Below are 27,748 nucleotides of genomic sequence, written 5' to 3' on the forward strand. Positions count from 1 at the left end.
TCCATCACTGGGGCCAATGGCCTTCCCGGCGTTATGTTTTCCGTGCTTATCCTTACCCTTTCCGTTTACCCTCGTTCATATTACTTCACCCCTATACATTTTTTTTGTTTGTTTGTTTCCCACACAGTCTCCTTGTTTTAGAAATACTGCTTCTTCAGTCAACATCTATTTTTTTAAAAAACTGATTTTTTTATGTGGGTTTCTCCTCCTTCTCCTCTCCCTCTTCCTCCTCCTCCTTTGATTGTCAACAGATAGGTCAAATTTCAGTGATGTAAATGGAGCCAGCATCCTGATCTCTAAAATCTTCTGTCCATGTATTCTTTAGAAATTAGCTACATCTTGCCACCACCTGTTTGAGTTAGTGATGTGCACCCTAAACTTATTAGGTAAAGCTACACCCATTTTAGTATGCTTGCAGTTTCTATGTGATAGGGATTTGGACAGAGCTTTAGGAATGGCTTATTCCTTCTACAGTGCTGCAGCTTCAATGGTGAAGGCCCAAATGGGTATATTGAGTTCTTTACTCATGTGTTTGGTACTGGCTGTGGTAACATGGGTGGACTGGCCAGGGTTGTTGAATGGAGTATGTTAGCATGGTTACTACTTACTGCCTAGTCTTGCCTAGAGCTTGGCAGCCTCAGTGCTGGTGGTGACTAAGTGTTCCTCAAGTTGGTGTCCTGGTCATTAAGGAGGAAGCTGTATGGCCTTTTGTGACCCAACCTGGTTAGTCAGCCTAGTTGAAATTGACATGTGCTTTCTCAGGTTTAATGGGAGGGGACATCGAACTCACATCTAATGCAGGGAACAGCAAAACCCTTGCAGCCTTCACATTGTCCCGACCTGTCATCTTAGTTCTCCTACTCCATTCTCACCTGACAGTCACCAACTGTCATTGGAGAAATAGCTCATTTCTCTGTTACGAATATAGGTAAAACTTTATAATTTTGGCAGGTGCAATGGCACACACTTATAACTCATACACTTTAGAAGGTAGAGACAGGGAACAACAACAACAACAACAACAACAACAACAATGACAGTACCACCACAAACCAAAAAACCAACCTCGATCTTTTACGTTGGTCACTCTAAGCTCCTTCCTGTTGAATTAAATAGTGATTTCTCACACTGTTTGTAGAAATGTTCTCATTGCATGCAGGTCTCTGCCCAAGTTGTGCAGCTCAGGCCCTAGGGCTGGTTCTACCCAGTTCTCAATTCTGTACTCACTGCACTCCATGTACTGACTAGATGTCCTATGTCACTTCCTCTGTGAAGCCTCCTTAATGGTTTCAGATCACATCACTTCCTCTTTGTCCCTTCATATGTTCATCTGCCATTAGGTGACCCTGGTGTCAGGGCTGCATCTTAAATGAGTTGCCACTGCTGTACATACCTGGTAAACTCTTGCTAACTGATTGAAAATAGATTAGGTGTGGTGGAAATTTCCAAAGTTTTGAGTGAGTTCCAGTGCTTTCTCAAATGCCCACAAATTGCCAACGACCATTTTTGCCTTAGAAGAATTACATTTAGAGAAGCATTTGTGTTTCAGCACTTTTAACTTTCAGTTAAAACATATGGAGCACATTCTCAAAACTTGTGTATGAAAATGTTATATGCTAGAAAACACAGTGGAGTGGCTAAGAACATAGAAAACACGCTTTGATAAGATTAAAGGCTGGGAAAATAAATCTGAATTCAGAATGGTACTGTTTTAGGTTGTGGCATTTTAAAGCTTTAATGTTGTCTGTGGACATGTGTTCGTTCCCTTTTGGCAGATGCAGTGCGTGAAAGGTTGGGGTCAGCACTGCTGCCCAGAAGTGGGTCAGAGCACTCAGATGAAGGGGAATCAGTTTTAGAGAGCCTTTATTTGTTGTTGTCATCATCAGATAAAAATTAGGAGCTTGAACCTCTCACCATGTCTTGCTTCCTCTTCCATCTCTCATAGGCTTTGCCAAATTAACCACATCAACCAATTTTACAAAAAAAGGAGGCATGGGCTGCTGTCTTTAATGGTTCTTCTTAAAGAAGCGTCTTGAGAAAGTCTTTCCCTTGTCTCCCATAAGCTTCCTTTGTACTTTTGTAAAGCCAGTTAGAGAGCAGGAGGCGTGCGTGCTGCCACAGCAGTAAAGCGAACTGGGATCGCCAGTCCACTGGGCTCTGAAAGGAGATTCCATGTAATCATGGGGCAGATAAGAAGCTAGGGCTTGCTAAAAGCAGGGACTAGCTGGGTTGCTGCCTGTGGCTCCTAAGCAATGGAACCTTTTTGAATTCAGTTTCTCCCTGAATTCACTTCCTCCTCAGGTAGTCTCAGAAGGTGGCTTGGATCCCTCCATGGGAACAGGTTGCTCTCTGTTGTGATTTTTCCTGTCAACCAAACAGAAAGCCTAAGACTTCTCCAAGCCTTGGAGCAGCTTTGGCCTCAAACTTGTACTGGAATATTATCTGCAGTGTGATGGGTTTTTTGCTAGTCACCATGGAAACTGATCGAAGTGCTAGTCTTGTCCTTTGGGTTCTTTGGGGTGGCTTAAAAAAATGACTGTGTCTAATCCTGTTCTACAAATGTGCATTTTCTTTAAAAATGATGAAAAGGCAGCATAGTTAATTGAGAATAAGCTCTCTGTATCATGCTTCAAACAGGCTATTTCAGACATTCTATGCAGCTGAAGAATATTTGGGTCAAGAGATAGGAGTGAAAATTTTTGTCGTATATGAGCATCATTCTTTTAATTTGTGATTTTTATCTGTTGTGCTCTGTGCTTATATATGCAGAAGAATAACATGCTTAATTTCACTTACCTGCCTAGTGATAGAGGACTTGTCATAGAAATTAAGTCATGGCTGTTATTTTATCAAATCACTGTCAATAAAAGGTGGTTTAAATGATCATGTTAGAGATAATAAAGCAAAAAGCATCTCAGTAATTAAATTGTTTAAGTATTAAGATTTTATAGATGTCTAGTAATACCTCTTTTGAAAAGACCTCTTTGTAGCTAAAGTAGGAGAGGCTATCTGGTGGTTATCTTTGGGACTCTGAACTTTGACCTTTCCTCTCATTTCCTAAGTGAGGAACTGGTGAGCAGAGGAGGAGTCTGAGCAGACACAGTCTGGGAGTTACTGGTGCTGGTGGGAAGAAGCGGTTCACTGAGGCAGGTTCAGACGTTGACGCTGTGATTATAGAAGAGGCGTCTTGTGAGTCCAGAGGGGTAGCATGATGAAAGTTTGGCTTAGTTTTGTAATCTGTTCATTATTGAGACTTGGATGGCTGAGGTTTCATCTTGCTTTTTCAAATAACATGCTTTCTTTCATGTTCAAAACGTCCATGTCTTGACATGAAAAATCCAGGAAATCGAATGTAGTTCATCTACAGATGACAGTAACTGCGTTCATCTGTTCATTCCAGAAACTACTAGGTACTTAGTCATGTGCTAAGCACTTCCCTGGAATCTGCATTATAAGTATAAGTCAAAGTTTCTGTCATCAAGGATCTTACAGTGAACTGGGAGAGGCAAAATAAATGGAAACTTTTTCTTTATTTACATTTCAAATGTTACCTCTTTTCTGGTTTCCTCCTAACCCCCGGGAACCTTCTATCCCATCCTCCCTCCCCCTCCCCCCCCCCCCCCGCTTCTATGCGGGTGCTCACCCACCCACCCACACCCACCTCCTCACCCTTGAATTCCCCTACACTGGGGCATCGAGCCTTCACAGGGCCAAGGGCCTCTCCTCCCATTGATGTCCAACAAGGCCATCCTCTGCTACATATGCAGCTAGAGCCACGTGTCCCTCCATGTGTTTTCTTTGGTTGGTAATTTAGTCTCTGGGAGCTCCGGGGGTTCGGGGGTCTGGTTGGTTGATATTGTTCTTCCTATGGGTTGCAAACCCCTTCAGCTCCTTTACTCCTTTCCCTAACTCCTGCATTGGGGACCCTATGCTCAGTCCAGTGGTTGATTGCGAGCATCTGCCTCTGTATTTGTCAGGCTCTGGCAGAGCCTCTCAGGAGACAGCTATACCAGGCTCCTGTCAGCATGAACTTCTTGGCATCCACAATAGTGTCTGGGTTTGGTGACTGTATCTGGGATGGATCCCCAGGTCAGACAGTCTCTGCTCCACACTTTGTCTCCTTATTTGCTCCTGTGAGTATTTTGTTCACCCTTTTGAGAAGCACTGAAGCACCCACACTTTGGTCTTCCTTCTTATGTGGTCTGTGAACTGGACCTTGGGTATTCTGAGCTTTTGGGCTAATATCCACTTATCAGTGAGTGCATACTTTGTGTGTTCTTTTGTGATTGGGTTACTTCACTCAGGATGATATTTTCTAGTTCTATCCATTTGCCTAGGAATTTCATCAAGTCATTGTTTTTAATAGCTGAGTAGTACTCTACTGTGTAAATGTATCACATTTTCTGTATCTATTCCTCTGTTGAAGAACATCTGGGTTCTTTCCAGCTTCTGGCTATTATAAATAAAGCAGATATGAACACAGTGGAGCATGTGTCCTTGTTATACGTTGAAACATCTTCTGGGTATATGCTCATGAGTGGTATAGCTGGATCCTCAGGTAGTACTATGTTCAATTTTCTGAGGAACCGCCAGACTGATTTCCAGAGCTTGCAATCCCACCAACAATGGAGGAGTGTTCCTCTTTCTCCACATCCTCGACAGCATCTGCTGACACCTGAGTTTTTGATCTTAGCCATTCTGACTGGTGTGAGGTGGAATCTCAGGATTGTGTTGATTTGCATTCCTCTGACGACTAAGGATGTTGAACATTTCTTTAGGTGCTTCTTGGCCATTCAAGTTTCCTCATTGAGAAATCTTTGTTTAGCTTTGTACCCCATTTTTTAATAGGGTTATTTGATTCTCTTTTTAGTAGTGATGAGAGTTATGAGACAGTAAAGCAGTGTAAGGACCAGCAGGTCCTGGGAGACACTCTTCTCAGTGGGTTTTCTGAGGTGGGACCTCTAAAGATGGAATTTGAGCAGAGAAATGACTGAATTGAGATATGGAACTACAAGAAGAGCAAACATCCTTTCTCTTGGAATATTTGAGCAATAGGAGGAATGTCGTGGCCAGAAGGAACCGAGGGAAGGTAGATGGTTGCATGTTTTACAATGCAATGGAATCCATAGGGGAAATTTTAATTTTGCTCTCTCCATGAGTATGACAGAGCGGGGATTTTAACTAGAGTTTTGCCATGATTTATTCTTGCTTTAACGGATCCAACTCTACTGTATCGAATAGACTTAAGGAAACCAGGAAGGCCAGCTAGTGCTGAGGCAGTAATCTGGGCTGAAGATAGGAAGACGCTTGGACTGTGATGTGGGTAAGTTGGCAGTTTCTATAAATGCTGTGAAGGAAGGCCTTCCTGTTAGTAGGTTGAGGATGGTGAAGGAAAGGTAGCATGGGTATCTGATAACATCTCTTTCCTTTAGTACAGTAACATACAGATAACACAACTTTACCTTTTTAAATGTACAGTTCATTGGTGTCAGCTACATTTACATTGTTATGTAATCATCACCCATGTCTTTTCCCCCAGACTTTAGTATATTCCCAAACTAAAACTCAGTATTCATTAACAATAACCCTCTCATCTCCTGGTAATGGCCCATCTACCTTCTTTCTCTGTAAATCTGATGGCTCTATATACCTCACCTCATACAAGTGGAATCATAGAATTGCCTTTTGTGTCTGGTTTATTTCTCTCAGCAGCATGGTTTCATTTATATTGAATTTAATTTGTTTGTAGGATTGTGTTTTTACTTTTAGCAACTGTGTGAATGCTAGTCGTCTTTCTGAGATGGAAACAACCTGTGAAGTAGAGATAGATAAAGTCACTTCTCTTTTACATACGTTAAGTTCCAAATGCTTAAAAGACACTTGAGAGTATTAAGGAAGTCCAGAGTTCAGAGGGGAAGTAGGGGCTATGGATTTAAAGTTGCATATCATCAAAGTACAGGCAGCATGCAAGACTACTTAGAAGGAAAAGTAGAGTTGAGAAAATGATCTTTCTAGCAGTTTGTATATTTTGAGGATGAGGTAGAGGAACATGTCTAAGATTCGACCAAGTTGTTAATGATGTAACAAAAATTGACATGGGTTTTAAAATATCCTAATGGATTTTAAACAGCTGCATTCCTTATTATTATTATTATTTAATTCCCTTACTTTCTTTTCCTTTTTAAAAAAGATTTATTTGTTTTATGTATATGAGTACACTATAGTTCTCTTCACACACACTAGAAGAGGGCATCGGATCCCATTACAGTTGGTTGTGAGCCACCATGTGGTGGCTGGGAATGGAACTCAGGACCTCTGGAAGAGCAGTCAGTGCTCTTAGTTGCTGAGCCGTCTCTCCAGGCCGAATTCCCTTACTTTCTTTGGCTTAAAATAGTGGCAAGCTCTTTTCTTTTCCATCTTCTTTGAGGAATTAAAGGGTCAGGATGCATTGAGTATTGACTAGAGGGATTACTCCCCAGTGGTACACAGGCTGGAAGCACTACCTTGGCAGAGACAATTAGGAACTTAATAGATGCAAGTGCTAATAGGATAGAAGGGCCTTGATCATGAACAGAGTATTCTAGTGAGAAAACCAGCTGTGTGTGACGAAAGGTGGCTTCTTTCCAGGGCGAGGTGTTTGGGGAGAAGACATGTGCTTGCTCTTTTCTTTATCACAGAGGCTTTTAAGCTAGATTCCTTGTCTCTCTTCTTTTCCAGAGGACTAGGTTTCAGAGGGAAGACCACACCACCTTGGTGGGGTGGACAGGGTGGAGAGTGTGTGCAAATGCTAGGCAGGACTCCCAGAAGCACTGCTTCACAGGCTGTGAGCAGGAACGTAGCCCTATTTGTTTTTATCCTTTTAATAAAAACCAGCTTGATCAGCTCCCAGTTTTGTCTTTTACAATCTTCATTCCACAGGGCTTGTGAATTCAGTTCTTTAAAAAAATTGTCCCATTTTTATGTTTTGAGTATCAGATCATTTCAAAAGTAGTGTGCTAGGAGAAATTGTTCCCTCTATCATAAAACAAACGCAAAGGAAATATGGATTTATTTTGCTAAGAAAATATTATGATCAAAGAAAGGAAAATTTGAAAATCAGTCTACTAAGTACCATTTTTCAAGGAGGAAATGAAGTCAGGAAAGAATAGCCCTGTTTGGAAGCAAGTCCTATAAATGGATCAGGAGTAGCTAACATCTGCCTCTGAGAAGGCTGCAAGGCTGCTGCTTGTCCTTGGCTAGGGCTCTGACATTTTCACATGCACTATGAAAATGACTGGGATAATATAGATGTTTTATTTTTATACATGATTAGACAGGGAGGATGGAAGCCAGCTGTTAAGTGTGTGTCTCGTGAGTCACTGCAGGAAATATGACAGAAGCCATAGTAAATCATAGGTGGCAGGGCAGGGATGGCTAGATGACCCTCTTGTGTCTCATGCTTAACTATTGCTTTTGGCTCTGGTGGAATTGGGAAGTTAGCAGATCCCATCACACAGCCTGTGGTTCTATGAGTTACTTTGTTAAGCTGAACTAACAAGGCATTCCTTTAACTGTGTTAGTGACTAGCAGATGTACATTAGACCGTGTGGTGGGAATTATGGGTGGAGTGGTGAAAAAGGCCATCCAAGCTGTGTTACAGAAGAGAAGTCCTGGTGTTAGGGAAGCAAACAGATCCTAACCTGAGGGCTCAGAGAAGTGTTTCCCTGGGACTAAAACCATTCCATTGCCTTCTATAACCACCATTCCATTCTCTTTCCTTTATGCTTTTTCGGAGATATAGTAACTGTCACTGTCCCTTCTTAGTTATATGTTACTCATCTCCTTCCATGTCTCTCTCCAGTTTGAGTGAAAACTTTAGGGAGCTAGAATTTTGGAATTGGAATTTAGAATTTTTGTTATCACAAATTTGACTTTTTTTTTTCTGGAATGGGGAGTGTGGTTTTGTTTGTTTTGTTTTGAGACAGGGTCTTACTAAGTAGGTCTTGTTGGCCTTGAACTTGCTATGTAGCCTCAGGAAGGTTTTGAACTTCCAATTCTCTTAAGAGCCTCTGCCTCCTCTGTGCTTTGATTATAAACATCTACATTTGTCTATTTTATTTTTTACTCTGTGTATATGGGTGTTTTGCTTGTATATCACAGATGTCTGGAAGTCATAGCATTGTTATTTTATTATTATGTTTTAGGTGATTTTTTTGTATTCTAATGAAAGAGAAAAAGGAAGGGTATGGATTCGGATGGGTAGAAGTAGGGAGGATATGGGAGAAGTTGGGGGGAGGGGAACCATATTAGAATACATTGTATGAAAAAAGTCTGTTCTTAATAATAATAATAATAATAAAACCTGAGCACAAGTATATCAGGGTTCTGGGGTAGCTTCCTACATTTTTTGTAGGGTGGCTGTTGCAGTCATTTGCAAAGGAGAAGAGAAAGGGTGTGTTCCCCTGTGGTTGTTATGGAGGCAAAATTTCATTTGGTCCTTTCTAGCTTCACTGACCATGACTGATTCTTTGACCATCTTTTAGCTGCATGAGAGGCTAGACAAGTATAGAATCCAGTGTTTTCAAAGAAGTAAAGTCTTTGTATGAAAAGGAGGGGTGGGAGTAGGGGCTCTTGTGGTTTGACTGAGAATGGCCCACATAGGTTCTTATACGTTCATGTTTGATCGCCAGCTGGGAAGGATTAGGATGGTGGAAGGGGTGTGTTACTGGGATGGGATTTGAGGTCGTAAAAGCCCATGACATTTTTAGCTTGCTTTTGCTCTTTCAACCTCACCCCTACTCATGTTTGTGCACCAATAAGTATGTTCTCAGCTGTTGCTCCAGCATCATGCCTGCCTACCTACCTGTTGCTATGCTCCACACCATGATTGTTATGGACTGTAGCCCTCTGGAATTATGAGTCCCAAATTAAATGCTTCCATGTAAGTTACCTTGGTCATGATGTTTTATATCAAGGCAATAGAAAGATAACCAAGACGGGAACTTAGGATCTAAAGGTAACCACAGATGGTCATATGTTAGAAGAAAAATGTCCAAGGAGATCTGTTTAAGATGTAGGGAAGAAAGGAAAGGGGTATTGAAGATGACTTTGGGTGTTAGAGATGAATGAAATGAGTTTCCAGTGTGAGGTTGAATTGGATCTTCCTTTCTCACTTGAACTGCTCACTCACTTGGATCTACGTCTTGATGCCCAGGACCTTATGACTTCACTTTCAAACCACCAAATTTAGTAGAAAAGTGGGGAGGCAGGTTGAGTGAGTTTTGTGGGTTAATTCTACTTCTATGAGCAGCACTTGCTTGCTGTGTAAGTGTCACCTGGGAGCTTGTTAAATCAGTCAGAGTCTCTGAGGATTGGTGTTTTTAGGTCTGGGGCTTGGCCATCAATTTTGTTAACAAGCTCCCAGGTGAGTCTGATACAGCCAGCTTTTGGGGACTCGGTAGAGAAACAATGGCCTTTGGATTCTGATAAGCTCACCCTCTGCAGGCCAGCTCTTCACTTATTAACTGCATGAAGTTGGGCAGGGAACTTGACTTCTCAGAACTCAGGTTGCTCACCTTAGAAATGAGCAGAAATAGCCAGGCGTGGTGGCGCACGCTTTTAATCCCAGCACTTGGGAGGCAGAGGCAGGCGGATTTTTGAGTTCAAGGCCAGCCTGATCACAGAGTGAGTTCCAGGACAGCCAGAGCTACACAGAGAAATCCTGTCTCGAAAAAAAAAAAAAAAGAAAGAAAGAGAAAAATAATAATGACAACAACAGGATAATAACCACCCCACTGAGTATTATATATATATATATATATATATATATATAATACTGGTATAATGTCTAGAACTAGAAGTGTGGTTCAATAAATGTATATTAGCTTCTAAATATCTTGCATTTGAATTAGCAAAGAAACACTGTATTCTGTACAATTTCAAGAAAATAAATAGTGGCATATTGTAAATGCTTCTGTCATGGTGTAGTATCTCTTCTTATCAATAGCCAAGCAGCCTCTGGCTTCAGACTAAGGTTTTTTTTTTTCTTCCATTAACTATATTTTTGACTGTATCTGTTCCGTGTAATCTATATAAGTATATACTTTAAAATTGGCAAATAAAACTCTCTAAACCCAGTTTCTATAAAATATTACTTATTATTTAATAGAGACTATTTTTCACAGCAGTTTGAATGCTTTAAGGTAGGCATGTCTTTTTTCTCTTAAAATGGGCGGTATCAATTCAGATAAAAGTAGCATGAGCACTTTAAGGGTCATTTTGCTGTTTTCAAAGTCTTCATTACATATTTTCCAAGTTAGTAATTGGGATGTTATTTTGTATGGTAGTTTTGTGTAGTAAATACCCACTTTCTGGCAGTGAATGCTTGTTTCCCCCAGTGCATAGAGATGTTTTGTTTGGAGTGAGACATACAGTAACATCAAGTTTGTACTTTCTGTGAGGACTCTGACTTAAGTTTTCTCTGGAGAGAAGTAGCATGTTGCAGTGGTTGTCTGCAGACCCTGAGAGTATGCCGCCAAGTCCTCACTGCTTCCTCTGACAGCTGCCTGACCCTGGGAAATTACTAACCGGTATGTGGCTTGCTTGCCTCAGACTGATTGAACACCCACTTCCTAGAGTTGTTATTAGAACTAAATACACCGACATGCATGCTATTGCCATTGCTTTTGGTTGCCCACCAGAACTCGATAGTAAAACTCTATTGTTGAAGACATCATAGGCTTTGGTCACAGCACATGGAGAAATCAACTTTGCACTGACCGGGAATCTTCCTCCCTTGTGTGGCTTTTATAGTACTGGATGGTGCTGTGTAGGCTGCTGAGGAAAAAGAAAGTTATCCAGTCTTACACAGCTGGGAACTATAAGAATGACCCCATTGCAAGATATGCCCATGGGTACAGTAGTGGCCTGGGTTTTATAGACTAACCAACTGCTTTCTGATTTGATTTGAGGCCCATTTTACAGGAAGAAACACATAGTTTGTACTTTAATTCAGGCCAAGAACTCATGGTTGGGAATCTCATAGGCTCCAGGGGTAAACACGCTACTATCATTTTGATAAATGAATGTCATGTCAAATTGTCCTCTCATATCCCTGTACCCACTCAGATGGCATCAGAGAAGGTTTGTTTGTTGGTTGGTTTGTTTTTGTTTTGCAGTGGATGGTGGTTAAGGCATTAACTGAGCCTGTGGGGTGCTTAGCCAAAGATGGCACTTGTGTATCTCCTCCACCCCAAGGCTGAGCAGCCATGGGGGAAGAGGGTGTGTGGAAAGATTTTAAGAACCAGAGGTCAGGGGGAACTAGAGTAAAACAGACTTTTAGACAAGACAGGAATGGTGCACTTACAGGCTCATAGCAGCTGTAGTTGCTTGCACAAGACCTACACCACACAGGCTCAAGCCAGGGAACATTCTAGCACAGAGATAGGGCAGCTCACAGATGCTATTCCTAACTAAATATACATATACAAATATAAACATATACAAAGTGTTCAGGAAGTATGTGGAACATAGTATGATATATATATATATATATATATAATTTTTTTGAGACAGGGTCTCACTCTGTAACTGTGGCTGGCTATATGGATCATGCTGGCCTCAAACCTAGAAACCCTTCTGTGTCATGCTTCTTTTTTTTTCTTCTCTTTGCCTTTTAAAAAATAGTTATTTAATGTGTGTGTGTGTGTGTGTGTGTGTACATGTGTGGAGGTCAGAGGACAACTTGCAGGTTGGTTCTCTCCTTTCACTATCTAGACTCTGGGAATCAACTTGGCAGCAAATACCTCTAGGAACAAGCCATTTCTCTGCCTTAGAATATATTCTTAATTTTTATTTTATAAGTAAGAAAATTGAGGCTAGGTAATATGAGCAGCTATCTGCAAGCATGTGTTAAGTGATACTAGTGCTAGTTTGCTTCTTAATCTATTCTATGATGCTTTTAGTATGTTGTTTAAAAAATAACCTAAAAAGTATAATCACTTATCTTACATGGCACTGATTTTCATTTATTAAAAAAAATTCTTTGTCTAGATAATTAACTGTTTTAACTTTAAGTATGTGCTGTTTTTTAATTTTAAATTTAGATTTATGTGTTAATGTTTCTCTTGTATGTACATGTATACACCATGTGCATGCTTGGTGCATATATGTGCTTGGAGAATATATGTGTATACACTATGTGTGTGCTTGGTACATGTATGTGTATACACTATGTGCATGCTTGGTGCATGTATGTGTATACACTATGTGCATGCTTGGTGCATGTATGTGTATACACCATGTGTGTGCCTGGTACATGTATGTGTATAAACAACGTGCATGCTTGGTGCATTTATGTGTATATACCATGTGAGTGCTTTGTGCATGTATACACCATGTGCACTCTTGGTGCACGTATGTACATGCACCATGTGTGTGCTTGGAGAGTGTGTGTACACCATGGGGGTTCTTGGTGCCTGTAGAGGTCAGAAAGCTGCACTGGATCTCTGGAATTGGAGCTATGGATGGTTGTGAACCACCACATGGGCAGTGGGAATTAAACTCTGGAAGAGCAACACATGCTCTTAACTATTGAGTCATCCTTCCAGTTTCAGTACTGAGATTTTTAAAAAAGATGTAATATTTCCCTTAATTTAAAATATTGCTATAATATTTAAGCATATATTGCAGTAGCAACTTAATTGAAATTGATTACATAATTGTAATTTACCTGGGCCTTGGTAGTGATATTTTTATAACCTTGTTTTATAATATTGCAAATATTATATTGATGCTTTGGGAATTTTTATAATTTTTGAATCTTCTTCAAATTTGATAGACCTTCATCATTATTTTGTATTTGAATACAGTATAATTGCTTGTTCCTCTCATGATTTAGATGCAATCTGTGATTAAGTTGATTACCAAAATCTTCAAGGTTCATACATTTTATAAAAATAGTAACAGTCATGTTTGCTGATTGAAAGCCACTAACATGCTAATAAGTATTGTTTTGAGATATGTGTTTGTCTACTCTGTGGTATCTTTTGTAAGAATAGTTAAGTGTGCTGAATAAAGAATTCAACATCAGCTGTTGAAATGAAAGATTTTAAATACTAAAGAGAAAAGAAGTCCATCTTCTAGCCAGTCTTGTGAGGACAGTCTCCTCACTTGCTCCTCCTTTTCCATGCGGACCTGGACGGATGCCACACTGGCCTAATACAGAAAGATGAAAGGCTGTCTCAAGCAGCCTTCAGAGAGAAGAGCATGCGGCTTTCTCCTGCCCTCTCCACGCTCAGCTCAGCAGGATGAACTTTGCACAGTGCACTGTGAAACTGGTAACTAGAAGCAGCGGCAACTTTGTTTCCCATGGCTTTAAGAAACTATCAGATGAGGCTTCCTGCTTTGGACCTTTTGGTCCATCTTTTAAACTTCTTTTGATAAAGTGCAGCTTGCTGCAGTAATTGATTCTCTTACTTTGTTCCAGGAAGTTGCTGAGTTGGCTTTTGAGTTAGAGAAATTACCTGAAATTTACATTTAATATATTCTTTGTTTTTTAAACTGCCTGTAGCTGGCAACATGATGAGCAGAGCTTTAATTGCTGATCTCATATACAATAGCTTACCTGAATTTTTTCTCAAAAAATAATTTCTCCTTTAAATTCTTCTTACATTGTAAGTTGGTTCTCACCAATTCACCTTTCCTCAGAAACAATTTCTTTCCTCAGTAAATTATCTTTCTCCCTCTCTTCTCTCTGAGGAGTGTGAAGGGCTTAACCTTAGCAGGGCACTGTTGGAAGAGGGAGGGGTGAGCACATGGATTCCCGGGAGCTGCAGTTTTGTCTCAAGAATGGTTCCTTGTCCTGTGGGTATGTGATTCCTGTTTGTTTGCAGGACCTGCAATCAGAATTCCCACGGTTGCTCTTGGCACTGCAGTTAAGATGGTAAGGCATCTGAGAGCTTGGTAGTGCTGTAGCTGGAGTACTTTATTTCTTTGGGAAGGGTTCTGGTGTTTAGTTACATTTCTAGGTTTCCAGGCTGAGGATCTGGCCACAAAAAGATTAGTTTATATCACCATCAGGTTGAATGTTATTTTTTAGGGTTTAGTGTCTGTAGGCATCTTTTCCTGCATTTTTATAAGCATTACCATGGAGATAAAAAGGTCTCTAATTTTTCCTGCATATTAAAACTTTATTGACTAAGCACACTAATACTTAAAAAAACAAACCAAAACAAAACAAAAAAACAGGCCAAGGATCTAAGGTTTTTCTTTTTCTTTTTTTTTTTTGTTTACTTTTTTTTATTAGCTATTTTCTTCATTTACATTTCCAGTGCTATCCCAAAAGTCCCCCATACCCTCCCCCACCACTCCCCTACCCACCCACTCCCACTTCTTGGCCCTGGCATTCCCCTGTACTGAGGCATATAAAGTTTGCAAGACCAAGGGGCCTCTCTTCCCAATCATGACTGACTAGGCCATCTTCTGATACATATGCAGCTAGAGACACGAGCTCCGGGGTACTGGTTAGTTCATATTGTTGTTGCACCTATAGGGTTGCAGATCCCTTTAGCTCCTTGTTTTTGTTTTCTTCTATAATTTTGTTGAAGATATTTGCTGGCCCTTTAAGTTGAAAATCTTCTCATCTACTCCTATTATCCGAAGGTTTGGTCTTCTCATTGTGTCCTGGATTTCCTGGATTTTTTGAGTTAGGATCTTTTTTGCATTTTGTATTTTCTTTGATTGTTGTGCCGATGTTCTCTATGGAATCATCTGCACCTGAGATTCTCTCTTCCATCTCTTGTATTCTGTTGCTAATGCTGGCATCTAGGGTTCCATATTTCTTTTCTAGGGTTTCTATCTCCAGCGTTGCCTCACTTTGGGTTTTCTTTATTGTGTCTACTTCCCTTTTTTAGGTCTAGTATGGTTTTGTTCATTTCCATCACCTGTTTGGATGTGCTTTCCTGTTTTTCTTTAAGGGCTTCTACCTGTTTGGTTGTGTTTTCGTGTTTTTCTTTAAGGACTTGTAACTCTTTAGCAGTGCTCTCCTGTATTTCTTTAAGTGAGTTATTAAACTCCTTCTTGATGTCCTCTTCCATCATCATGAGAAATGCTTTTAAATCCATGTCTAGGTTTTCGGGTGTGTTAGGGTGCCCAGGACTGGGTGAAGTGGGAGTGCTGCGTTCTGATGATCGTGCGTGGTCTTGGTTTCAGTTAGTAAGATTCTTACGTTTGGCTTTCGCCATCTGGTAATCTCTGGAGTTAGTTGTTATAGTTGTCTCTGGTTAGAGCTTGTTCCTCCCATGATTCTGTTAGCCTCTATCAGCAGACCTGGGAGACTAGCTCTCTTCTGATTTTCAGTGGTCTTACCATTCTCTGCAGGCAAGCTCTCCTCTTGCAGGGAAGGTGCACAGATATCTGGCGTTCGGACCTGCCTCCTGGCAGAAGATGAAGACCTGAAACAGGGCCTGTCCCAGAAGCTGTTAGCTTCTGTAGTCCACACTCTCACCTGTGCAGACTAGTCTCAGAGAGATCCGGGAACCAAGATGGCTTCCCCAGGTGCTCTAGTAAAGCCCTCCTGGGCGGGGAGGACACCTGTCCTCTGGCAGGGAAGGTGCCTGGATGTCTGGAGCCCGAAACGGGGTCTGCCTCAGAAGCTATCCTCTAGGCATCTTGGGGGTGTCCTTCAACTCCCCACCCACGTGACCTGGTGCTGTCGCCTACTGAAAGGGACTTGTGACCCTGGTCAGTCTTGGTTTTCTGCTTCCCTAATGCTGGTCCCGCGTGATTGGAATGGAACAGAAGTTGTGTTCCACTCACCGGTGTTCCTAAGATCGCGTGGAGAGTCCTTTAGGGACCTTGGGGGGTGTGGGGGGGGTGCGCTGACTCTGCGCCCAAGGTGTTTCTGCTTCCTATTATTTTTGTTGTTAGAGTTGGCATTCTGTTCTTGTGGCTGTCTTCTTTTAGGTTTGTTGAAGGATTACTTTCTTGCCTTTTCTAGGGTGTGGTTTCTGTCCTTGTATTGGTTTTTTTCTGTTATTATCTGTCATTCTGTTATTAACTGTCATTCTCATCTACTCCTATTATCCGTAGGTTTGGTCTTCTCATTGTGTCCTGGATTTCCTGGATGTTTTGAGTTAGGAACTTTTTGCATTTTGCATTTCTTTGATTGTTCTAAGGTTTTTCTTAATATTGTTAATGTATTTCCCTATTATTTAAGTAAAACTGTGGAAGTGAAGGCAGTTTCTTCTTGTTTTTGTATAATCTTGTTCTGTGAAGGATTAACATAGCAAAACAAACTTCTGTAGCCCTGTTATATTGGAAACCCTATTGTACCCTTATTTTGCCAGTTAGCAGATTTAAAATCTTTTTTAATTAGCTTTTTAATTTCATGTGTGGCTTTAGTTTTCAAAGGTTTAGATGGTATGTTCCATCCTGTCATGTTTCTCTATCCGCCCACTGTTTCCACTAGCTGCTGTCCCACAGAGTTTTAGTATGGGAGATCCCTAGTGAATGGAAGCCCGCAGAAGAGTTTCTTGGGAAAATGTGGTAGTTAGGATTATTCTGCAAGGATGTTTCTAACCCACTTAAAATCTTTTTCATCTTATTTGTATTTTAAACAGAATCTTGCTCTTTTAGCCGAGTCTGGCCTTGAACTCATGATCTTTCTACCTAAACCATATAGTACTAGGATTAAGATAAGCTTTAGACCACTCATATTACTTTTTCTTTAATACCAAGATACACACCCATGCCTACAGTGTATTTGCCAGGGGACATTTGGGTTTGTGATAGGGTCTAGTGTATATAATAACTTGCCAAGGACCATCTTGGAGAAGCTAAAAACTAGCAGGTAATCTTTCTGAGATGGTTCTACCATGGACTGAAATCTACGATGGATTTGCTTCTGTAGGCAAGGCTAAGGAGACTATACCTGAGGAAAGATTCCTGATATTAATATGCTTTTCCTGTTAATATCAAATATATAACAATCACTAGATATTACCCACCCCTTTGAGCAGATTTCTACAGACCAATGAAGATGTACTATCTTGTAGTAATGCTATATAGACAAATAGATAATGATTCTATAGAATTCCTGATTTAATTCAAATAATTTTAGAAGGAAATTTTTAGAGATGGCCGTAGTTATTAGAAAGATGTAATAAACTTAGAATCAAGAATAGAATCTGCCCACTCCTCAGAATAGTAAGCAAAGGCTGCATAATAAGAAATACAGTGAACTTTAATAACTACACAAAAAGAGAAATAAACTTGGGACAATTTTGTGTTCAAGGAAGAACATTTAGGTCCAAGGATAAAGTCAGAGATGTGTACTATGATAAGGCAAGGCCATGTAAACTGTTTTGCTTTGAACTTATAATGAGTGTATTATAATGAAGCACTGCTTTGAACTTAGTAACTTCTGTAACTCCCATTCCATGCAACATTTTATCTCTGAGGTAATTTTCTAAAAATCCTTTTGTCTATGAATGTGTAAAAAGACCAGAGAAAAGAAAGTTGTTGGTTGAATAGTATGGCTTGGGGAACTTTGCCCTATCATCCATCCATCCATCCATCCATCCATCCACGTGTGTATGCTTGTTTGTCTATATGTTTGTGTGTAGATGTGTGTGTGTGTGTGTGTGTTTAAGCATGCATGAATACTTGAGTTGATTGTGGCAGATGGTCAGACTCAGCCAGAGTATGGGTGTGTGAATGTTTGAATGTATTTGTGTCTGTGCATATTTGCCTGTATAAAGCATCTTAATTCCTTTCCTTCCCTTCCTCCATGGTTAACAAAGAGTTAACCAGCTTAGCTAGAGAGGCTTCTGGCTGATTCACCAGACAAAGGAGCACTAGCAATAAATTCTTTCACTTCATTCCCTGCTGCTAAATAAATAGTATGTGTTAATTGCCAGATATTAGTGCTTAATGAAGCACAGAACAGAAAGAAAGAGTTAAGTTTCCATAGTGCTTATTTAAGCGTAAAGAGTTAACTAAAGCACAGAGCTTTATAATGTGTAATAAAGCACAGAGTTAAAGAGAGAAGAAGCCAGAAGTTTTTAGTACCTTCTAGGAGTTATCAGCAAAAGCATAGTTAGAGAGCTCGAATGCCACAGACCATCAGTCTTTAAAAATACACCTGGAAACCATCAGTCTTTAAAGCAATATCTGACGCCACGTCCCACTTCAAGCCCAGTTGAGGCCAGGTAGGCTTCAGGCAAGAACTGATCTAGAAATTACTTTGTAGTCATGGCTGGCCTTGAACTTATGAGCCTCTTGCCCCAGCCTCCTGACTGCTGGGATTGCAGGCATGTGCCACTATGTCTGGCAAATAGCAGACTAAAGTTTGCATGTATTACCTGATTTTTGAGTCCTCCATCTTAACACATTACCACACAATTGTAAGGAGGGAGAATGGCATGAAATCATTAATTGTCAAAATCTAAGTTGGGGGCCTTAGGAATTATTTAGCAATTCTCTCTTAAGGTTTTAATGAGAAACAAATGAAGGTTTATTCATTCATTGGCTCATTCACTCACTCAGACACAGTTCATGATTAGTAGTATGAGGGAGGCAAAAATGGTAGCTTGGGATAAGGGAGAGGTAAATCTATGAGACTGAGTGTGGGTTTTTAATGAACAGATTAAGCTTCACATTTTCAGCAGCAGAGGTGTGAAGGAAGTGAACGAGTATGCCATGTTAGAGAGAGTGTGCTAGAAGGACTTGATAGCTAGAACACAGGCTAGGATGTGCTCTTCAGGAAATAGTGGGGAGGCTTCTGTGGCTTCTAGATAAAGTGGGTAGTGAAAATCCATAGAGGTAAGAGCAGGCAGTAGGCTGAGGTTAGGCTAGATCATGTGAGGCTTTGTGCAAGGCAGTGAGGGCATTCACTCAAGAACGCCATGAGGAGAGTGGTGCAATGAAGGGCATGAACAGAATAATATGACCTAGCTTTATTTTATTTTATTTTATTTTTGTTTGTTTTTTTGAGACAGGGTTTTCTCTGTATAGCCCTGGCTGTCCTGGAACTCACTTTGTAGATCAGGCTGACCTCGAACTCAGAAATCCGCCTGCCTCTGCCTCCCGAGTGCTGGGATTAAAGTCATGCGCCACCACGCCCGGCTTATGACCTAGCTTTGATGGAATCATTCTGGCTTCTCCATTGAGAGGTGCTGTGTAGTACTGCCAGATGTGACAAACACACACATATGACACCCCTTCAACTTATTTCTGTTTGCTGTGACAAATACCCTGGCAAAAGCAAGGTGAGAACAGGCGTTTATTATGGCTCACAGTTCACGGGCACAGTCCATCATGGAAGGCAAGCAAGGCAAGAGACGTGGGGAACAGTGGGTCACATCCCTTCCACCATCATGAAGCGGAGAAGGAGGAATGCACATTGTTGCTTATCACCAATTCTCCACTTATACAGTCCAGGAACTCAGCCAGGCATTGATGCCATCCATGTTAATACAGACAAGATAATCCCTCAACAGGCATGCCCAGAAGCCCATCTATCTGGTTAGCATAGACTCTACCAACTTTCTAGTTTAGCACTAACCACTACATATACACATTTTAAATTTGAATTTTAGATAAGCAATAAATAAATTTGTACACATGAGTTTTATACAATGTTTATTCACTACACATGTGACGAAATGTTCACTACCTTACAAACTTACTTAAACCTTGACATGGGGGCACATACCTCTGATCCTTGTACCGAGGAGGACAGGACACAAGGCCTGAGAGCTCAGGCCAGATGGTTAGACATAGTGAATTCTAGACCAGCTTGGACTACATATTAAGATCCTGTCACAAACAGAAAACCAACCATACATACATTTAAAGAGAACCTCTACAAAGAAACTTTTGATATCCTTGAGTTACTATTACTGTGATCCTGTTGGCTCCATGGCTTAGATCTTACAGTAGACCTTTCTCTCTTTTCCTGCACTATGTGCATTTCTGCCTTTCACACTCTGTTCATCCTACACCCTAGACTAGAGTTTTATGTAAGTACTTTGGATACCCTCAACTGATTACTAGTATATCAGGATTCATGGGATTGAACAGGGGATCTCCAAGAGTGCCTATTGTTTTATATGCTGTGTGAACAGTGGCAAAGAAAACATACAAAATCACTCACTTTTATTGTGAGTTTTATTTATTCTCTTGGAAGAAATGCAATAACAAAGTAAAGGTGTAGTGTTGACTATTTATACATTACTAAGAACCAAGAAAAACTGTGAAAGGGAATAGGGAAAGCCAAGTGTATTATGGGTATTATGATTTTAGGGTGGTCAGTGAAAGTCATGATTAATGCATGAAGTAAGCTAGCAGAGATGAGGTTGAGGGCTGAATGGTAGAGGAATGAGGTGCAGGATTTCAGGCCAGAGGAGTAGCAGCTGTGAAGGTCCTTAGGCTGAAGTGTGCTGTAAGTGCTTAAGAAACTGTAGAGAGGGAGTCTGTCTGAGAGTAGTCAATGATAAAAGATAATGGCATCTATATCTATATATCTATATGTCTGTATCTGCCTTTCCCCACTGAACCACCTTCCCAGCCCATCAATTTCTTCGGAAGACAAAGGTAACCTTTTAGGTTTGTTTCTGCTCTAAAAACAAAGTTTCAAGTTGGAAATGATCCTTTCCTTGTTTTTGTTTTTTAAGCTTTCTTACAAGCAATGACTTGGTCTTTTAAGACTCTTGAACTCTCCACCAGGGATCTTTGGTTGTGCTTCACCCTATCCAGCAAACCTTGACCTTCATAATGCCCTTGCTTCTTTCTTGATTGAACTTGGAGATTTAGATATCCCTTTGATAAGTGATAGGAAACTCTTCTCTGTACTTTGTTCAACCGTTAGTTCTTCTGTCAGATTCTTACTTAATCTCAGCTAAGAGAATCAGAAAACATGCTTTTTTCTAGTGAGAGTCTGAAATTCTTTTGAATGACAGCTTTATTCAAAGACAGGCAGAAAGACAAGAAAGAAGAGGCTTGGATCAATTCCAAATTGAATAATACCAATTACCAGTCTACGATTACTTTGATTATAATGCCCAGGGAATCATGGGAATCTTAGCTGGGTACGTCTGTGGAATGGACAAGCATAAGGGAAGCCTGAAAGCAGTATTTATTTAGGAATAATTGGGTGGGTGTGCTCTCAGATGTTGTTTTGATGGGTTACATTAGTAGACAAGAGGGATGAAAGGAACATGTCAGAACCTTTACAGTCTTCAGGATAAATTCTGCTAGAAGAACAAAGCAGTATCAGGACTGTTGTTGCTGCCTTTGAAATTCAACACACAAAAAATAGGATGCGTAAGCTCTCAAATTGCAGCTTTCATGCAGTAGTAATGAAACAGTATAATCACTCTGAATAATTTTGCTACCATTTACAGCTTTCACAGGTCGGTATATATTATAAAAGAACAATCCAAAAATCTAAATGGTAACTTGGGGTTTGGTCTATCTTGTGTTACCTGCTAGGTATTGAGATCTGCACGAGCGTCAGAAAAAGAGTACATTGTTAGATGACAGTATGTGTAGCTGAGTTTATGATGATAAAAATGTCAATTACATTTTTCAGTAGTAAGCTTGCAATTGCTTTTGCTAATAGTGATTTTATTTGCTGTGCATTTATAAGGTGATTCTTTCTTTTGAGTCTTGCTAAAATTAAAAGTAAAGAAAACCCTAATTGAAGCTTTCTTGACTAAATATAATTATTTTGGGAAGAAAGAGGTAGAAAAATATTTGAGACTTAGCTGAACACTGCTGCATACAATTTATTTGTAATCTACCTTGCTCAGGTATTTTTATATAGTATAGAATCATCTTGAAATTTAAAATTTAAATTAAAGACTAGATATTTAAAATATAAGCCTACCTAACAATTGTCATAGTTAGCTTCAGTTGTCAGCTTGACACACCTGGGAAACAGTGACCTCCAGTTGAGTGGCTGCCTCCACTGCTCAGCCTGTGGGCATACCAGCTTTGGGTAGGTGGACCTGGTAGGTCGCTCAGCAAACTGTGGGAGTAAGCTGGAAGGCAGTGTGTCTTCATGGTCTCTGCTGCAGTTTCTGCTCCTGGTTCTTGCATGAGTTCCTGCCATGACTTCGTTCAATGATGAACTGTGGTCTTCAAGTCTTTACCCTTCATCAAGAAAACTTCTTTTCAAAAGATGGAGACCAGTCCATAAAAGCACAACCAATCCAAATGCAGAGTTGTGAATCCCAGTCTCAATGGCTACATCTACACAAAGTCCCGTAGTGTAGGCTCAGGGAACATTGTGAAAGAGGGAGAGCCAAAGGACCAGAAAGTTTAACGTGAGACTGTGTCTCCTAGTAACATCAGAAGCGGTACTCATTAACTCTCACCAGTGTGACTGCCCAACTGTGAGCTGAACAAGGGCAACACCCATGAACTTGCCAAACTGGACAGGAAAAGCCCATAAAGAAAAGCCCTACATGGAGAACCAGGCAACTGAGGAAGGCTGGGAGGGGGAGAGGTGCTCTTCTCCAGGGAAGAGCACAGCAATCGGTTGTCCAGTGCCACATGGTCAGCCCTGAATACATACATACAAGTAGCGTTACACAGACCCAACAGGTTATATTTGGGAATATATCTGTATATGCAAATACATATATGCATGTAGTAGCAGTTAGTGAGAAAAGAGGCCATGGATTTGAAAGAGAAAGGAGGCTGTATGGGAGCATTTGTAGGGAGAAAAAGGAAGAGAGAAATTATGTAATTTTATTTACAAAAAGAAGAAAAATAAAAGAGCTGCTTACTCCTGACTCCACTAGGAGTAAGTTAGTACTTGGTTGATTAACTTGGTTGTGAAAACTTTATTATCTAGATTGGATGTTAGAAACCTATAATCAGATCTTTGACATGCACACACATGCATGTGTTTGTGCATGTGTATGCATGCATTTGTGTGTGTATATGTGTGTATGTGTGTGTGTATGTGTGTGTGTGTAAAGTCTTATTGGAACACAGCTATGTTGAGTCACTTCCATGTTGTTTGGGCAGCTGTTGATGCTCCTGTAGTAATATTGAGTACCTGCTGTAGAGATTATGTGATCCACAAGGATTAAAATATCTACGAGGTAAATTTTTGAGAAAAGGTATTACAATCTCAAGAAATAAAATAAATAAAAAATTAGTCAATATCATTCTTTTAAAAACTTTAAAAGTGTATTTTGAATTGAGATGGAATTGCATCACTTTCTGTCCTCTTTTCTTCCTCCAACCTTTCTCTGCTTCTGTTCATCCATCCCCTCCTGTGTTTTCTTTCCCAAATGGGTAATATTTTTCTGTGATTATTATTGATACATATACCTATGTGTGTGTATGTATATGTACAAATATACATAAATGCAACTTGCTAAAAAATGTGATTCACTCTTTAAGTTTTTTGTAATTAGATTGTGGTGTAATTCTGGTGGCGATTGATGTGGTTGGACTTGTTGTTTGTAATTCTGCTTTGTTATAAGAAAGAAAACATAAAACAACTAAAGACTAATAGTCACTGCAAGTATTAGTCTTTCTTCTTTCTTACCAGAGTAGGGACAGTACCAGAGTGGTATTATGTCAAGTAGTAAGTGAGGAATGTAAATTCTAAACCTTATAATATAGTGTCCCTTTTATTTTTGTGTGTGTGTGTCAGCCATATATGTTAGCCATTATTGTCATGTATGAACATCTATTCTTACCACAGCAAATGTGAAGGCAAGTCTCGATTGGATTGTGGTTCATAAGGAAGGTCTGGTTATCTTCTAGAAGATAGAGTAGAAGATGCGAAGATACATTCCCACATTTTGAAGAATACTTGAAAATCTATTGATGAAGAAGATGGTGTGCAGTTAGGGACATGACACTTGGGTTTTATCAAATCCACATTCTGACAGTTAGACAAAAGCCAGCATTCACTTTCCCCCTCTACCAAAAGAGCTATTTCTCTTATCACTGGCAGAAGGGGTAAATGGCTCTCTGTGGTCCCTAGTAACATAGCTAAGGTCCCTCAGTATCGTAAGTATCTGTGGCACATGTCTCAGACCTTGCTGGCATCCTGGCTCTTTTCATACAGTCCCTCATCTAGACTCTTTCTGCTCATGGGCTCCCCTGGCCATTGTCCTTTTAACCCTGCTACTTTGGCTCTGCTCTCTTGCCCCTTTCTTGGTCATCTCTTTCTCTTCCTCTCTTGCTTTCCCTACACCCTGTCCTTTCCTTTCATGGGCAAGTCCAGTCTGCTGGCCATGTTCAGTCTGCTCCTTTCTCTGTCTGCTCTGGACTCTTTCAGAAGCCTAGGATGCCCCTCTCCTCATATCAACAATAGGAACCTTTCACTTATCCATACCTTAGAGTGGCCATGCCCTCAGTTTATACAGTTAGGTTTTGTTTTGCTAGAACATTAATTTAAAAGGCAGAGTTATTTTACTTTAGATCATTTTGATTGAAACTTAGGACCTCACTCACTCAAGTTACTGTAAAACTACTGTTAGTATAGATAAGAAAAGGAAAAATAACCTTACATTTTAAAATTGAAGTTTATTATTTTTTTTAAGTAATTTTTTAAGATTTATTTATTATTATATCTAAGTACACTGTAGCTGTCTTCAGATGCACCAGAAGAGGGTGTCAGATCTCATTACAGATGGTTGTGAGCCACCATGTGGTTGCTGGGATTTGAACTCAGGACCTTCAGAAGAGCAGTTGGTGCTCTTAACCACTGAGCCATCTCTCCAGCCCCAAAGTTTATTATTTTGCATATGTTTTTTAGCCCTTGAAGTTGTCATAGAAACAATCCTACAATGAGATTGTATCAGAGGACGCTTATGTATTTGTGTCAACGATCCTGCTTGAAATATTTTTATTCATAGTAAGTTAAAGTCCAAGTTTCCTGTTTGTTAAATGTACAGATTTCCTTTGGAGTATTCCCCTTTTTATAGCTGCTACCTCAATTCATAAAAACTAAGTTTTATATGTAATCATCCTATTAAAAGCAAAACATCTTTTTAACTTTTTATTTATTTTAAATTAGTTTGGGATTTCAGATAGACATCAGTCTCCTCTCCTCACACCCACGAGACCACATCACATAGGGATAATAAGTACTTTTCTTAGAATTGCAAATTGAGCCAGTATAAGATTAGGAACTTAAATGTTAAATTTACCTTCTTATGAGTATTTACAGAACCAGATGATAAGGGTTGAAAAGTAATTGTGTGTCTGGAAACAGGTATTATGGAAGATTTAGGGTTGTTTCAGTTTCTTGAATTTCTGGTTATTGAGAGATGAGTGTTATCTTGCTAGGATTTGGGTATAGTGGGAGGAAAGTGGTAAGGCATCGTGAGGTACAGGCAGAGGTAGTGAGGTACAGCCAGAGGTAGTGAGGTACAGGCAGAGGTAGTGAGGTGCAGGCAGTGGTAGTGAGGTACAGGCAGTATTGTCTACTCATAGATAGAGAAAAACGAACAGAGATAGATTTGGAGGTAGAGTGAAAGTGTATTTATGAGCGGCAATTTTGTTTTTCATTCCTTGACTAAGTTGCTGATTAACTAGTACCTGACAGAGACCCATAAGGATAGGATCTTCTGCCCTTCTCAGCTGGACAGCCATCAAAGAACACTGTAGTTAGCTGTTTCTGATTCCTCCAAAAGCCTGTGTACTTAGCTGTTGTTTGCATGCAAGGCTGGCCTCTATTATATGTGCTGGTAGCCTGTTCCTTCCCCTCCCTTCTCCCTCTTGCCAGATACACAACAGAATTCCTTACTTTCTGTAGAACAGTCTTGTTTCCATTTTTTTTTTTTTCATTTTGTAATTTAGGGCCTTCCAGAAGTCAGTGTTCCATCATGTTGGAGTTTTGTTGGGCGTTTATTAATCTTTCCAGTCTTGTTTACATAATACTTGTTAGTTCTCAGAAATTATGCTTAGATCAAAAAGGTCTTAGTTTTCTTGAGACTATACAGGAGACCTGATTGAGTTCATTATTTAAATCTAATTTTAAAGCTATCCCAGGCAATTTATACTTCCTGTTACTTAGGTTATGATTTTGGGATATTTTCCATTTTCTTTTTAAAAGGCTTGTTACTGTGTAGTCTCTTTTGACTGGTGAACCTGATGAATAATCTTTTGATGATTTTGGTTTTCTTGCAGTCCAAGGCGGTTGGCTTGTTAGATGTGGATGTGTATGGTCCTTCCATTCCAAAGATGATGAACCTGAGAGGAAATCCAGAATTATCACCAAGTGAGTACAGAAAAGATGAAGAGTACCTACTGTTCACTTTCCAGGCACCATATGTGCTTCATATGTCATGTAGAGTAGCAGTTCGGTGCCAAGGACTGGCCTCAGTCGGTCCCTCAACCTGCAGGAAAAATCAGGGTCCTAATACTCAGGTGGGCAAGGAGTTGGTGAATGACAAACAGACACGAACACATGGGAAATGCTGGATTTGAATGTAATTTCTCAAAGCAAGCATCAGACTTATATTACAGAAGAAAACAAAAAAGTTAGGTGACACATCAGACAAGGTACATTGAAGTTATCCTATGCATAATGACAGAAAACATTGAAACGCATACATAAAGGACTGACAGGAACCAGGCAGTGGTTACAACGGAGATAAAAGGCGGCCCTTTCTAAAGTCAGCTATTTTAGGAGCCAGGTGAGGATTTCACACCCTAGTCACAATTTATGCTATTCCTCTGAGCCTTATGAAAGCTTATACCAGGGAGTTCTGCTCTTGTTAACCTTTTCATGAATAATGCAATACTGTAATTCCTCTTTAAACTATAACCTCTTTCTTCCTAGACCATTGTAAATTTCTACATATGCGAGTGACTTGGCTGCTATTTTATGGAGATTCTCTGTAGAGAACTCACCAACTTTCTTCTAATATGTCATGTAGTCTGTCATACCTGACTGTAATGAAAATTTTAAGTTTACTTTGTTGAACTAGTCCTGAGATTTCTAGCTCTTATCCAATAGAATACTAAAAAAAAAAAAAAAAAAAAAAAAGCATGTACGACCTTCCACACTATCACAGGACAAATCTAAAACACATCTGTGTTATGAGACGACAGACTGTCCGCGAGACCAGTTTCCCTGAAACTTTGTGCCTCAAGACTGTGGCCAAACTTTTGGACTTGTCACAAAGACTCCACTGGAGTAAGTGTGGCAGGTCAGAAATCATGCCATTGACCAACTATGTGGAATCCCTTGTATCTTGTGCCTTGGCCCCTATACATACAGTAAGGTCACAGTTGCTATGAAGAATAATGTAAATGCAGCATTTGGCATGATTCATGGCACTGGTATATGATAAAATATTAAGTATCCATTGTTTACATTAAGTATGTATATGTATGAGAATATTTCAGTAAAAACATTTGTATCAAATGAAAAATTTTTTTGCAAACATATTTTTGTCAGATTTTTCTTAGAGCATTTATGAATTCCCCAAAACAATGGTTTGTTGCCCCATAGTATTATTGCCATTGGTCTAGAAGAAGTAGTTTTTGAGTAAATCTATAGGATTTTCACTGTTCTTGTTATTACATATTTTTAAGGCTACCAAATATAAAGTCTTAAGTATTAGAAATGCAATCATGAAATGGTAAGAATTGGTTATTAAAAGTGGCTTTATATGAAAATGTTCTAAATAAAATTGATTTCTAGTTTGATAACATAAAATTGAATAATTTTATTGACCTATTTTCCATGGGTCTAGAATAAAATATATGTACTGATCTATTTACTAGA

The 27,748-nt window shown here is 39.8% G+C and overlaps 1 protein-coding gene across 1 annotated transcript in view; it reads left to right on the forward strand.

The window, feature by feature from the left end:
* Positions 1-27,748, forward strand: part of Nubpl (NUBP iron-sulfur cluster assembly factor, mitochondrial) — a 192,549-nt gene that overhangs the window by 17,694 nt on the left and 147,107 nt on the right. Inside the window, exon 4 of the mRNA XM_021179009.3 lies at positions 26,143-26,233. Coding sequence (XP_021034668.1) covers positions 26,143-26,233 — 91 coding nt within the window. The remainder of the gene's footprint in view (positions 1-26,142; positions 26,234-27,748) is intronic.

Source organism: Mus caroli, unplaced genomic scaffold (assembly GCF_978045245.1).
Source record: "Mus caroli unplaced genomic scaffold, Mus_caroli_1 scaffold_14, whole genome shotgun sequence".
Taxonomy (NCBI): Eukaryota; Metazoa; Chordata; class Mammalia; order Rodentia; family Muridae; genus Mus; species Mus caroli.